Genomic DNA, 14,446 nt, shown 5'->3' with positions numbered 1-14,446 from the left:
AGTGAGGCCTGAGATCCTGCATTTCCAACAAGCTGCCAATTGAGGCTGCTGCTCCTGGTCCGCAGATCATACCTCAACTAACAAGTGCTAGAGGAAGTTCAGATGAGTTATATAACGAAGTAAAATTATGCTTTGTCAAACTAGTGAATTAGTTATTTCATTAACTCCTTCAATAAGTATTTATAGGAAACTGCTTTGTGCTGGGCACTGAGCTGAGAGTGCTGGGGATAAAATAAGAGCATAAGAGACCCCATCTCTGTCCTTATGGAGCTTAGAGCCTAGTGTATATGGCAAACATTAATCAAATAATCACATATTGAATATAATAGTGCAACTATATTAAATCCAAAGAAGGAGTGGTGAGATCTTAAAGTAGGGTGCCTTCATCGGCGGTCAGAAAAGGCACCCTTGAGGAAGTGATATTGACCGAGCTACGAAGAGAGTAACAGCAATCGTTATAGCAGCAAGCAGCCGACCATTATTGAGCATTTACGCTGGGCTGGTACTTTATTATTTCTGTGCATTATCTCATTTAATTCTCATAGCAGCCTTGTAAGGTAGGTGCTATTACTATCCAATGTTACAGAAGAGAGAACTGAAGCTCAGAGAACTTACGCACAAGGTCACACATCGAGTACAGAGCAAATTCATGACCCCAAAGCAGGTCATACATATTCCTAATGACTCCACTTAACTGCTCTCATTTATCATCTAGGACCTTAACTGGGGAGACCATTGGATCAATTCGATCAACTGAATCGGAGACTTTGCTCCTTGCAGTAATGGCAGCCAGGGGGAATCGGGGCTGCTCCTGCTGAAGTGATGCAGCAGGAAAGCTCTGGGAAGAAGCAGGAAATGGTGGCATGGGTTCCAGCTGCCGGCGATGGCTGTGGGCTTGGACAGTGGTCATGACAGCTCCCCCTTTTCAAGCTTGAGAGGGAGGATTTAGATGGGAGAGGTCATTCACCCTAGTGCAGCAGCTCTCAAAGGGTGGCCTGTGGACCCGTCCTTGATTGCCATGCCTAAGGCCTTTCAGGGGACTGTGGTCAAATCTATTTGCACAACACCATGAAGATACTCCTTGCCTTTTGTACTGTGTTGACATTTGCACTGCCGGCTCAGAGCAGTGGTAAGTAAAACTGTCGGTGCCTCAGAAAAATATTTAGTTTGTTATTAATGATGTTAATTGTATAAGTGGAAGTAATATTCTCCCTAGAGATATGAGGGCTTCTGATAAACACACTCACATCAATCAATAAAATTTCAGAAGATAAAAATGTAACTGGAAGCCAGTGCCTAGCAACATGTATGATATCACCGATCGTAAAGGCCTCTGGGACAATAACCTGAAAGTACTTGCTGCCTGTAATACAGTTTGGGCCTTCGGGCAAAAATTAGAATATTGGAAAACTTGTTTCTGCCACCATGAGCCTGTCAACTTTCCAATTCTTAAAGCCTTTTAAAAATGAGAGCAGTGATATTAATGAACCTGTTTAGAAAAATTTTTTGGAAGGTCTGCAAAACTCAGTGAACTAGTACCACCCCAATGTCCAGTGCATACCGTTAAAAAATCATGCATGGATAAAAGAGGCATTGAAAATGCAAATGGATTTTACTATAACAGAGGATGAAGTTCATCAATATGGTTCCAGATTCTACAATACAATTATCCTTTATAAAAACAGCATGTGTCAAATGTTGTGTCCTATCAAAGACAAACAGCTATTATTATCTGAAAAAGCTGTTAAACCAGTCCCTTCTTTTCTAGTTGTGTATATGTGTGAAGTAGATTTTCTTCACACAGTTGAATCAAAACAACAGATCCTAGCAGATTAAAGGCAGAAAAAGACGTGACCACCAAACTGTCTTCTATTAAGTCAGACATCAAATGTGAAACAATGCTTCTCTTTTTGCCAAATGTTATTTGTTTTGGAAAATATAATTATTTCTCTTAAGATATGTTATTTATGTTGACATATAATGAGTTTATTGTTGTTAGTTTTAAATGCGTTAATGAAGAAATATTTTTAAAACGCCTTAGTTTTGATTTTGAATACCATAAATATTGATAGGTATAATGCACATAAACAAAACTGTTTGGAGTCCTCAATATTTTGATAGTGTAAGGGGGTCCTGAGACCAGAAAGCTTGAGTGATCCTGGCTGGCATAGTGTATAGGAACATGGACTCTGAGCTCGGATCGGCCTGGGTTCTCACCACCATTTTCTAAGACATCAAGGGCCTTGGGAAAATTATTCCCACTTTTTCAGCCTTAGTTTTCCCATCTACAGAATGGGAATAAAAACGATAGTTTCTATCTCCTAAGGTTGTTGTGAATGCTAAACAAGTTCCCACAGGTAAGTGCTGAGGACATGCCTGACAGTGTTCACTCTTGTCTGATCCTGGGATCAGTTCTTCCTGCTCGATTCACGTTTCTGAGCATCACTTTCCTTACTTCCGAGACTTAGTATCGAAGCCCCTTGGCTCGGCCATGGCCATGGCATGCTTGTGAAAATATATTCCCTACTGATTGCAAATGTAACAGAGCAACATTCTAGCTGGAAACTGGTGCCGGTGTAGAAAATAACCTCTTTAGCCTCTGAGCGGAGGTCACACGCACTGGGAGACAAAGGATGTTATTTTAAAAGCACAATTCACTCTGCCGTATAGTTAGGGGTTTGGAATTCCCCCTAAATTCTTCGGATTTGAACTTGGATGTTTTTAGAATTTACTGACCCTGATGGAGTTTTTTGATTATGAAGGCAAGCACTGCCAGCATGCCGACGACAGGCACCAAGTTGCCTTCCATTTTCCAGCAAGTATTTATGGGGCTCCTACTGTCTGATCAGCACTCTTCTAGGTGTGGGGATAAAACAGACAAAAGCAAAAGATGGCAGGAATGTATGTTTGGGTGTGTCTGTCAGAGGAGAGACAATAAGCAAAGAAGAATCCATAGCCTGCTCGCTGATAACAGGTGCCAGGAAGAAAGAGGGCGCAGGAGAGGGGAAAGGGCCTGTGAATTCTCATTCGGGTGATTGGGACGTCTTCGCTGCAAGGCGACCATGTGGATATCTGGGCAGGAGAATTCCAGGCAGAGGGAATCGAAGGCGCGAAGACAATAGGAATCTTCCCTGCGGGTTATAGGAACAGCAAGGAGCCCACTGTGGCTGGAGGAGAGCGGGCAGGGCAGCAGGAGTGATCAGAGACGTAAGGGGTAAGGGATGCTGGACCCCAAGGGGCATTGTTGGCCTTCACTCGCTGATTTGGGAAGCCACTGGGGACTTGTGAGAAGAAAAGTGACTCGATCTGAACTTCATTTTAACAGTAACACAGAGTCTGACTAGGCAGGAGATCCTGGCAGCTTGGGTCAGTGTTGTAGCCATGAAGATCATGACCCACGAGGAGCGTGGTCAGAATGTGGATGCATTTTGAAGCTGGAGCCAGTTGGATTTGCTAATGGATAGGTTGTGTGGTTTGAGAGAAATAACAGAGTCCAGGGTTGTCCTAAATCCTGAGTCACTGGAATGATGGAATTCCAGAACCAAGACAGAAGCTGAGGAAAGGGCAGGTTTGCTGGGAGTGGCAGGGAGGAGACCAGAGCTCAGGTTTGAATATGTTAATTTTGGGGGGTGCCTACTCGGCATCCACATTTATTTCTAATACACTCAGAGATGATTCAGGCAATAAAAGCAAGTATATATTGTTAAGAATTGCTAAAAATAAAGGTGGCTGTATTTCTTCATTGAAAAAAATAAAGCCTTAAAAATTACATTTAAGAGTTTTTTTGTTTTCTTTAAACGTCATTCCAGAACTAACCACCCTATGCCAGGTGCGGTCTTATTGAAGTTCTGGAAGAAAAGGATATCTGTTTTGAAATACAATGCCTCTGCTTGTGGGACCAAAAATAGCTCAGTGTTCTTTCCCCCAGCTCAAGGATGTCTACCTGGCCATCCACTCCTGCCCATGTTGGCTCGCCAAGCGAAGGCTCAGGCTCACCTGTCCATTCACACTGCATCTGCGCTTTAGATTGATTTTAGTTTTTCACAGCTCCTTCTGCCTTTCTCACAAATGTAACTTTCTCTACTGCATCCTGTCCCTCGCTGACACTGTTGCTGAGTCTGGCTGCCTGATCCACTGTCATTAATAATGAAAACAGCATTTGCCAGTTTAATATCATCTGCAGATTTCATAAATGTGCCATTTGTATTTTCGTCCAGATATTTCCAAAGGATGTCCTGTAATGTGGATAATCATCTTTTAATTAATATAAGGGAAAGGTCATTTTTTTTTTTAGGGTAAAAGGGACATGCTTTCTTTTTCTTTTTCTTTTTCTTTTTTTTTCTTTCTCAATAGCTTGTTTGCTCAGAAAACAGACAAGAAAAAAAGGAGCAGAGATAGACATTTTTTATGAGAATGCTAGTCCGTTTGTGGGCTGGGAGAATTGGCCAGAAGCTGTGTTCCTCATCTCATCGTCGCACACACATTTTCAAAACAAAGAGGGGCAGGGAAGGCAGGTTTCATAACCTAAAATCTCCCGAGCTTCATCAAATGCCAATACACAAGTGCAAGGGCAGAATAAAATGCAGTAATGTGTTTTGACACAATAATCATGCCTGTTTCTCCTTAATGAGCCAAGCTGGGGGTTTCCCGACAATATAGAGGCCGGGCTGGGCTGTCACCCCACCAGATGTGCCCCGTACTGGTCAGAGGCGCTTACTGAATGGGGCCATCTAAACACTTGTGTATGCGCCAGTGGTGATGCAAACGTGACACCTCTCTGCTTGAGAGCTGCTCTTGTGTGCGGACACCTTCGGGGAGTCATGAGCTGGGAGAAGAATTTTTAACTGGGAATACATTCCATGGCTCAGCTGCAGAAGTTCACTTTCAGCGGCTCTGTGAATCCATGGAGTGAGTCCATTCTGTTTCAGTTCTGCACAGCTGGTCCACCGAGCAGCTTTCTTTCTCTCTCCTCAGAGCTGAGAGATGGCTTTTTAATGATTTTGGGATGACTGTCACCAACTCTGCGTGATGAGTTTTGCTTTGTTTCTATTAACTGGGATATTTCTTCTCATCTAGGTAATTCCCCATCTGAAGAACTTTTTGGCTAATGTGCGACGGCTTGCATTCTTCTGGTTGCTTGGAACAGATATCAAAAATATGATGTAGTATAAAGATGCAGGTTTGCTGCACTGAAATTCTGAGCAGGAATGCAGTAAGGGCTCCAAAAATTCTAGAATACTTAACCAGAGGGATGGCAGGAACCAGGGAGACACACTCCCTGCCGGCTCGTATCTGCACATCTGCTTCATGTTTTTGTCTCTTCTTCCCTGCGCCTCATCTCGTGTGGTGGGGAAAGCTGCCCACCCACAGCTCCCAAGGCCACATGTTGTAGTTCCAGGCTCATGGAACCACGGAATCAACCCCGTGCTCGCTCTCTCTGCTCTGATTCCAGATTCCTGGGAAAACTGACCTAGTTTACTTCAGGCTCCCACCCCTGGTCTGGTATGGCTTCTTTGAGCCCATTGTTTGGATTAAGTGAAAACTAAGGGAATGATTGTGAGCAGTTCAGAAACTAACAAAAATGTCTACTGTTGTGGCAGGAGAATGCCGAGGGATAGATGAAATGGAATGAGAGAAAAAAACCACAGGATTCTAGAAAGGAAAATCTTAATCTTGTTTTTTCTAGAAAGCAAGAAAGAGCATTTCAAACACTGCCTCCCCCAAAAATAACTGTCAAGTGATCCTCCGAGCAGCCTAGCAAATGGGTTGAAAACATCAGTCTTGGCCCAGGCTACCCCATAGATTCAGGCACAATGCACCTTCCCTCTGATTGTCATGTGCTGCAGGAGAACATAAGTTCTGTCTGTTTGTAGCAAACGCTTTTCAAGCACTGTCCTGAGACTAAGTGGAAGAGCGTGACCCTGACGGTCTTCTTGATTTGGGTTTTAAGACTTAGACACGTGCACAAATATCAGTTTCCAAGGACTCATTTTAATTAGTTCAATGAATGATTTCTGAGCATTTCTAATATACCAGATATTCTGTTAGGCAGTTCTAGTTAGGAGTTTGGGGTTGTAAGTATCTGAAAACTTAAATGTATCTACTTATGTACTTCAGGAAGACCTGGAGTAGCACTGGGTAAACCAAGCGACTCAAGCAAATGCCATCAATTTGGCCCCTTCTCGTCTTCTCTAGTTTATTCTGTCTACTTCACTAATACACAGGTTCTCTTTATATGGTGACTTCAGTTTTTATGTTGTCTGGTTCAAATTTAAAAAAAGAAAGAAAAGAAAAAGACTCTTGCCCTCTTCTCCACCAACTCCTTTCTCTGGTCTATTCCTGCAGAAGTCCGAGGATTCGCCTTGGTTGGCTCTGAGTGGCCATGGACCCATTTCCAAGCCAATCGCCCAGTCCAGGTGGCGGTTGTACTCTGAGCTCCAACACTGGGCCACACGGACACTCCTGGAGTTGGAATAGATATGGCACTAAACTAACCACAGGGCTGGAGAGTGGAGGAGGGGCTGCTCTCCAAAGAAAACTCAGGACACTGTGAAGGCAAACCCCACAAACGCCTGCTACGTAGGCTATGGAACAAGGGCAAACACACACAAATTACTATAAAAACCTAATGGGAATAGATGTTCTATATGAGCTATTTGGAGGACAAAGGGGAGATGCCATTAATTCTAAGAAATCTAGAAATCGGGTTTTTCAGAAAAGATCACATCTGCGTGGTGCCTTGAAGATTTTGGTTGGTGAAAACGGTGGCGGGTGTGGGGGAGGTTGGTAGAGGACACTCTAGGCAGAGAGCAATATGCAAATACCCTGTGAGATTTCTGAGAGCAAGCCCCTGGCTCTTCCCATTCTTCAGGTGTGTCCTCACACTGTCCAGTAAGAACCTGAACTTGATTTGCTTTAATGCCTGCCCAGCGCCCACCTCCTGCTAGAGACAGCATTCAAAGCTCTGCTCTGACTGGGCTGCGTGTCAATACTGGGGATTGTGCTAGATACTTCCCTTTGTCTTCCCAGGTCTAGTGTCCAGCCTTCTCCACTCTGCTAGGTGGCTGGCCTGTAGGGATTGCGTTAGCAGAGCCTCATTCCCTCTGGCTAACGGTGGGCTCAACAAAACAGACCCGTGGGAGGCGGAGAAGGGAAAGCGTAAGCCAGAGCTTTTACTCCCCAGATTCCCTTCCTGGAGAGCTGCCACGGTTCTTGTCAGACAGGCCTCTCCACTTGCCTTCTGTTCTCTCTCCCATTCTCTCTCTCAATTAGGGCTGCAATAACTAAATAACATTGACTGGGTGGTTTCCAAACAACAGAAGCTCATCTCTCAGTTCTATAGGCTGGGAAGTCTGAGATCAAGTTGGCAGCAGGTCTGGTGTTTGGGGGAGGGCTCCCTGGTTCACAGATGGCTATCTTTTTGCTGTATCCTGACACACTGGAAGGGGAACGAGATCTCTTCCAAGCCTCTTTTATAAGGTCACTAATCCCACTTGTGAGGGCTCCATTCCCATGACCTACCTAGTCACTTCCCAAAGGCCCCACCTCAAATAACCCATTGCATTTGCATTAGGTTTTTACATATAAATTGTGGGGAGCGGGCATGCAGACACTTATTCTATGCCACTGGCCCCACTGTATGGCACAATTGCTTGAGGTATCTCTATACTCTTCCCACCTTTGTTAATTACTCCTTTATTAATCTTGTCTCAAAATACCCAGTTTGACTATACTATTGTTTTCCTGTTGGGACCCCGACTAGCCCTCGTATCAAGGATAAGCTTGATGCGGTCATTACTCTAATTTGATGAGGGCCCTTCTAATAATCAACTGAGATATCTTTTTACCTTTGTAAGTTAGGGGGAAAAAATCCTCAGGCTGAATGGAAGCATTTTGTTTAAATGTAGCTAATGTTTAAAATAATTACCTTAGGAAGACCTGCCCTTCCTTCTGAGGCATGGTGGCGCTTCCTTCATGTGGATTCCACAGATTATAAAAGGCCTGGTAATGAAATTAATATAAGAAACAGCAGAAGAACCTTTTCTCCCTGGGTTGGGTGGACAGTAAGAAATGTGGAAAAACATAAGTCCTATGCATTTCCTATGTGAATGGTTTTTTTTATCATTTTGTTTGTTTTTCCTCTCTACAGTCGCACCTTCTTTATTTATTTTTTCTTTCTTCATTCTGATCCCCCATCTCCCTCTCCTTTTGCAAACATCAGCTTGTTCTCTGTATCTATGAGTCTGTTTCTGTTTTGTTTTGTTCATTTTTTTAATAGATTCCACATGTAAGTGAGATCATGTCGTATTTGTCTTTCTCTGTTTGGCTTATTTCACTTAGCATAGTACCCTCTAGGTCCATCCATGTTGTCATCAGTGGCAGGATTTCATTCTTTATTACTTCTACATAATATTCCATTGTATATACAGGGGTGGGGAAAAGTAGGTTTACAGTTGTGAATACATGAAACAGAGTTTATTCTTATATTATTATACAACTGTATTATTAACAACTGCAAGCCTGCTGCCCACCCCTGTCTATGCCACCTCTTCTTTATCTAAATGTCTCTTGATGGGCACTTCGGTTGCTTCCATATCTTGGTTATTACTAGTAATGCTGCAGTGAACATAAGGGCATATATATCTTTTTGATTTGGTGTTTTTGTTTTCTTTGGATAAATACCCAAAGAAATGGACTGTGTGGCAACTCAATTTTTAATTTGTTGAAGAATCTCCATGCTGTTTTCCATAGGTGACTACATTAATTTACAATCCCACCTACGGCTGTACGAGGGTTCCCTTTTCTCCATATTCTCGCCAACTCTTCTTGTTTACTGATTTATTGACAGTAGCTATTCTGACAGATGTGAGGTGGTTTTCATTTGCATTTCTCTGATGATTCATGATATTGAGCATCTTTTCATGTCTATTGGCTGGCCATCTGCATGTCTTCTTTGGAGAAGTGTTTCTTCAAGTCCTTCACCCATTTTTAAATTGGATTGTTTATTTTATTGATGTTGAGTTGTATGAATTTCTTATGTACTTTGGATATTAACCTGTTATCAGATGAATTATTTACAGATATCTTCTCCCATTCAGTAGGTTGTCTTTTCATTTTGTTGACAGTTTCTTTCTCTGTACAAAAGCTTTTTAGTCTGATGTATTTCTATTTGCTTACATTTTCCTTTTGTTGCCTAGCCTGAGGAGACATATCCAAAAAGATAGAGCAGTGTCAAAGAGTTTATTGCCTATGTTTTCTTCCAGGAGTTTTATGGTTTCAGGTCTTATATTTAAGTCTTTAATCCATTTTGAATTTATTTTGTATATGGTGTAAGAAAGCTGTCCAATTTCAGTTCTTTTGAATGTATCTGTACAGTTTTCTCAACACTATGTATTGAAGCGACTGTCTTTACCTTATTGTATATCCTTGCCTCCTTTGTCATAGATTAATTGATCATATAAGCAAAGACTTATTTCTGGGCTCTCTATTCTGTTCTATTGGTTTACATATCTATTTTTATGCCAGTACCATACTGTTTTTATTATTGTGTCTTTGTAATATAGTTTGATATGAGGGGGCGTAATACCTCCCACTTGTTCTTTCTCAAGATTTCTTTTGGCTATTTGGGATTTTCTGTGGTTTCATATAAATTAATTTTTTTTTTTATCCTCATTGGAGGATATGTTTCTTATAGATTTTTAGAGAGAGAGAGAGGAAGGAAAAAAGAGAGACAGAGAGAAACATTGATGTGAGAGAGAATCATCCATTGGTTACCTCCCATATGCACTTGGACTGGGATCGAACCCACAACCTAGGTATGTGCCCTGACCGGAAATCAAAGCCACAACCTTTTGGTGTATGGGACAACACTCTAACCACCTGAGCCACCCAGCCAGGGCCCATATAAATTTTAGAATTAGTTGTTCTAATTCTGAAAAGAATGTCATTGGTATTTTAGTAGTGATTGCATTGAACCTATATAGTATTGCTTTAGATGGTAAGAATATTTTAACAATATTAATCCTTTCAATCCATTCTACAGGTTTTCACGGACTACATGTCATCATCTACTCTCTGTAGTGTATGTTTTCGACGTCAACTAAGATTTCTCTTCACAAGCAAGGTATATCCTTCCATTTATTTATATATTTTTTCAATTTCTTTCTTCAATGTTTTATAGTTTTTAGAGTACAGGTTTTTCACCTCTTTGCTTAAATTTATTCCTTGGTATTTTATGCTTTTTGATGCAATTGCAAATAGGATTATTTTCTTAATTTCTCTTTCTGGTCGTTTGTTATTGGTGTGTAGAAACGCAACAGATTTCTGTATAATATTTCTGTATCCTGTAACTTTACTAAATTCATTTGTTAGTTCTAATATACTTTTGGTGGATTCATTAGGGTTTTCTCTACATGGTATCATGTCATTTGCTAATAATGAGAGCTTTACATCTTTCTTTTCATTTAGGATGCCTTTTATTTATTTTTCTAGTCTGATTGCTATGACTGGAACTTCTAATACTGTGTTGATTAGAAGTGGTGATAGTGGGTATCCATGGGGATAGTGGGTATCCTTGTTTTATTCCTGATCTTAGAGGAAAGCTTACAGGTTTTCATCATTGAGTATATGAGCCATGGATTTGTCATATAGAGCCTTTATTGTGTTGAGATATGTTCCTCTATTCGACTTTGTTGAGAGTTTTTAATCATAAAAAGATGTTGAATTTTGTCAAGTGCTTTTTCGCCTTTATTGACATGATAGTACAGTTTTAAAAATATTAGTTATATAAATTTATGTTATATATATATATATATATATATATACACACACATATATTTTAATTTATCTTTATTGTTGAAATTATTATAGATATTCCCTTTCCCCTCTATTGACCCCTTCCACCCTGCCCACCCCTTAGGCCTTCATTGCATTATTGACTGTGTTCATGGGTTATGAATATAGGCATATAAGTTCTTTGGTTAATCTCGTCTTGCCACCCTCCCCCCCCCCCCCCCATGAGATTCCTAGGCCTGTTGCATGCTTCCACATCTCTGGATCTATTTTTTTTTTTCTAAATAAATCTTTATTAATTTCAGTGAGAGGAGGGAGAGGGAGAGAGAGAGAGAGCTAGAAACATCAATGATGAGAGAATCATTGATCTGCTGCCTCCTGAACACCCCCCAATGGGGATAGAGCCCACAACCTGGACATGTGCCCTGACTAGGAATCAAACCTCAATCTCCTGGATCCTAGGTTGATGCTCAACCGCTGAGCCACGCTGGCTGGGCTTGGGTCTATTTTGTTCAAAGTTTATTTTGTTCATTGGATTCTACATATAAGTGAGATCATGTGATACTTGTCTTTCTCTGCCTGACTTATTTCAATTAGCATAATACTCTTCAGGTCCCTCCAAGTTGTCTCAAAGGGTGCGAGATCCTTCTTTTTTACAGCTGCCTAGTATTCCATGGTGTAAATGTCCCACAGCTTTTTTATCCACTTACATACTGATGGGCACTTGGGCTGTTTCCATATCTTAGCTATTGTAAATTACGCTGCTATGAACATAGATTTTCCAAAGAAGACACACAGATGGCCAAGAAACATATGAAAAAATGCTCAAAGTCACTAATCATCAGAGAGATGCGAGTTAAAACCACAATGAGGTATCACTTCACACCTGTCAGAATGGCTCCATCAACAAATCAACAAGCAACAAGTGCTGGCGAGGGTGTGGAGAAAAGGGAACACTAGTGCACTGCTGGTGGGAATGCAAAGTGGTGCAGTCACCATGGAAAACAGTATGGAGCTTCCTCAAAAAAATAAAAATGGAGCTGCCATTTGACCCAGTGACCCCACTTCTAGGAAATATTCTGAGAATCCTGAAACACGAATCAGAAGGACTATATGCTCCCCTATGCTCGTAGCAGCACAGTTCACATAACTAAGATCACGTGGGTTTATCCTGTTTTGTTACTGTGATGTATCATGTGGATTGACTTACGGATGTTGAACCATCTTTGCACTGCTGGCATGAATCCTATTTGGTCATGGTGTGTAACCTTTCTAATGTATTTCTGAATCAAGTTTGCTAATATTTTGTTGTGAATTTCTGCATTATGCTCATCAAGGATAATGGCTTGTCATTTTCTTTGTGTGTGTGTGTGATGCCTTTGTCTGACTTTGGTAATGAGCTAATGCTTACTTTGTAGAATAAGTTCAGTAGCATTTCTTCCTCTTCAGTTGTTTTGAAATAGTTTAAGAAGGTAGGTATTCATTCTTCTTTGAATGTTTGGTGGAATTCCTGGGAAGCCATCTGGTCCTGGCCTTTCGTTTGTTGGGAGTTTTTGATTACTACTTCAATTTCAATGCTAGTAATTGGTCTGTTTAGATTTTTAAATTTTTTCTGTTTTTGTTTTTTTTTAAATCATTTTGGGGTTTCAAATTGTTCCATGTAGAATTTCAGCCATTTTGAAAACTGAAAAATTTTACTCTTTTCTTTAAATATTCACACCAAATCCTAGAAGAACAACTTTATTAGGCTTGTAGAATGTAAATTGGTTAAAAGGGACAGAATGTGGAAGTAGAGCAGGAGTTGGGTTTCCATGGCACACCTTGAATCAGATCACCTTATACCACCCAAGACCAATCAGTTCTGAGCCAACTACTAAGCTGAATCATAAGGAGTAGCTTTCATTTTACGATTTTCTGACCTACAGAATGGCAGTTCCCTATGGGGTAACTAACAGGTGACTCTTGCTGTGCTTTAAGAGAACATGACTTTGTTTACTTTCCTGTTTTTTGGGAATATTTTCTCCTTACTTAGTGCTGAGTGCCATATTTTTCTCTATTTGTTTTTGATAAAATATACGATAGATGAGCATAAGACTTTTATTACAAATTTAATTTTTTATTAGTGAACTAATTACATAAGTTGCAGTGACTTTATACCATCTATTTACTATATAGGGACTTCTGATAAACACATTCACAGAAATCAATACAATTCCAGAAGGTAAAAACCCAATTTGCACTAGAAACTAATGCCTAGAAACATGTAACCTATTAATAATCACAAAAGCCTTTGACTCATACCCTGCTGGCTATTAAACATTCTACTCTCACTTAAAATTTATTTAGAAAAACATCTAGTCTTAGCAATAAACACCCTTTTATTCTACCATCTACTTTAAATAATTATACTTCCCCATAACACTAAAGGGTAGTGTACCAATCTTTAACCAATACTATTGCATCCTTTCCAATGCTGGCCTTGTACATGTTTAAGATTTAAACCTAAAAAGAGGTATTTTCTTTAAGGTAATAAAAAACACCAACCAGTTACATACACGCCAAGATTATGCAATGGATAAATCCTGTCATGGGAAGACTAGTGAGGCATTATTGCTGTGGAGAGTGTCTGGGGTTGCATGGAGTATGTCTAGCTTTTGGAGAAAGTTAAAAATAAAATCATCCTCTGAAACTAAAGCTGGCAAGATCAACACAATATTATGAAGTTAGTTCCTTGAAAAAGTAACATACTAAATGTTAATCTATGTATGTATTATTTATAAGACAAGGGTGTTTCCTAAAGGCATCCAAAGAAAAATCTAATCAGCAAAAAATCTCTTCTAAATATATGTAAAATACAACTCTAGTCCAGTTAACTCTGAGACATTATGTTATAAAAGGTGATTTTGGACCAAGGGTTGTGAATAATTTCCAGAATAGCCTGTGTAAAAAATATTTTTCCCTATGGTCATATCATATGCATACAATTTTTAAAATAGGAAAATGTGCATTTGTTTTCACAGGTATATTAGTTTCCTGTGGCTACTGTAACAGAGTACCATGAACTTGGTGGGTTAAAACAGCAGAAATTTATTCTTTCACAGTTCTGGAGGCCAAAAGTGTGAAATCAGTAGCATTGGGCCTAAATCAAGGTGTTGGCAGAGACTCTTCCCTCTACAAGCCCTACGGGAGAATCCATTCCTTCACTCTTCCAGCTCCTGGTGGCTGCCAGCATTCATTGGCTTGTGGCTGTACCAATTCCATCTTCGGGGCTTGCATCTTCAAATCTCTCTCTGCTGCTTCTTCACATCACCTTTTCCTTTGTGTGTTTCTGATCCCTTGCTGAGTTCTTACAAGGATACATGTGATTGTATTTAGAATCTTCTCTGATAATCCAGGATAATCTCTCTATCTCAGGATCCTTAACCTAATCATACCTGCAAGGACATTTTTTCCATGTAAGGCAACATGTACAGAGAGCAGGAATTAGGATGTGAAGATGTTTGGGGGCTGTTTTTGAGACGACCACTATAGGGAATATTAGGTAAAGCTGTAGAGTCAACTGGGAGGACTAGACCTTGGGAAGCTGGAGTCGAGTTCTTGCTCTGTTACAGTCTTTCTGTTACCGTGGGAAAGTCACTTAGTTGAGGTTCACTTC

The 14,446-nt window shown here is 40.4% G+C and overlaps 1 protein-coding gene across 3 annotated transcripts in view; it reads left to right on the top strand.

Moving 5' to 3' along the window:
• LOC308567592 (uncharacterized protein) overlaps window positions 1–14,446 on the top strand; it is a 239,278-nt gene that overhangs the window by 108,891 nt on the left and 115,941 nt on the right. For all 3 annotated transcript variants that reach the window (XM_081159310.1, XM_081159312.1, XM_081159311.1), the window contains exon 2: window positions 10,043–10,123. In XM_081159310.1, the coding sequence (XP_081015436.1) occupies window positions 10,043–10,123 (81 nt within the window). The remainder of the gene's footprint in view (window positions 1–10,042; window positions 10,124–14,446) is intronic.

The sequence above is a fragment of the Miniopterus schreibersii genome (genome assembly GCF_964146895.1).
Source record: "Miniopterus schreibersii genome assembly, chromosome: 15".
NCBI lineage: Eukaryota > Metazoa > Chordata > Mammalia > Chiroptera > Miniopteridae > Miniopterus > Miniopterus schreibersii.
The sequence above is the reverse complement of the archived record's forward strand: the minus strand, read 5'-3'. Positions and strand labels throughout refer to the sequence as shown.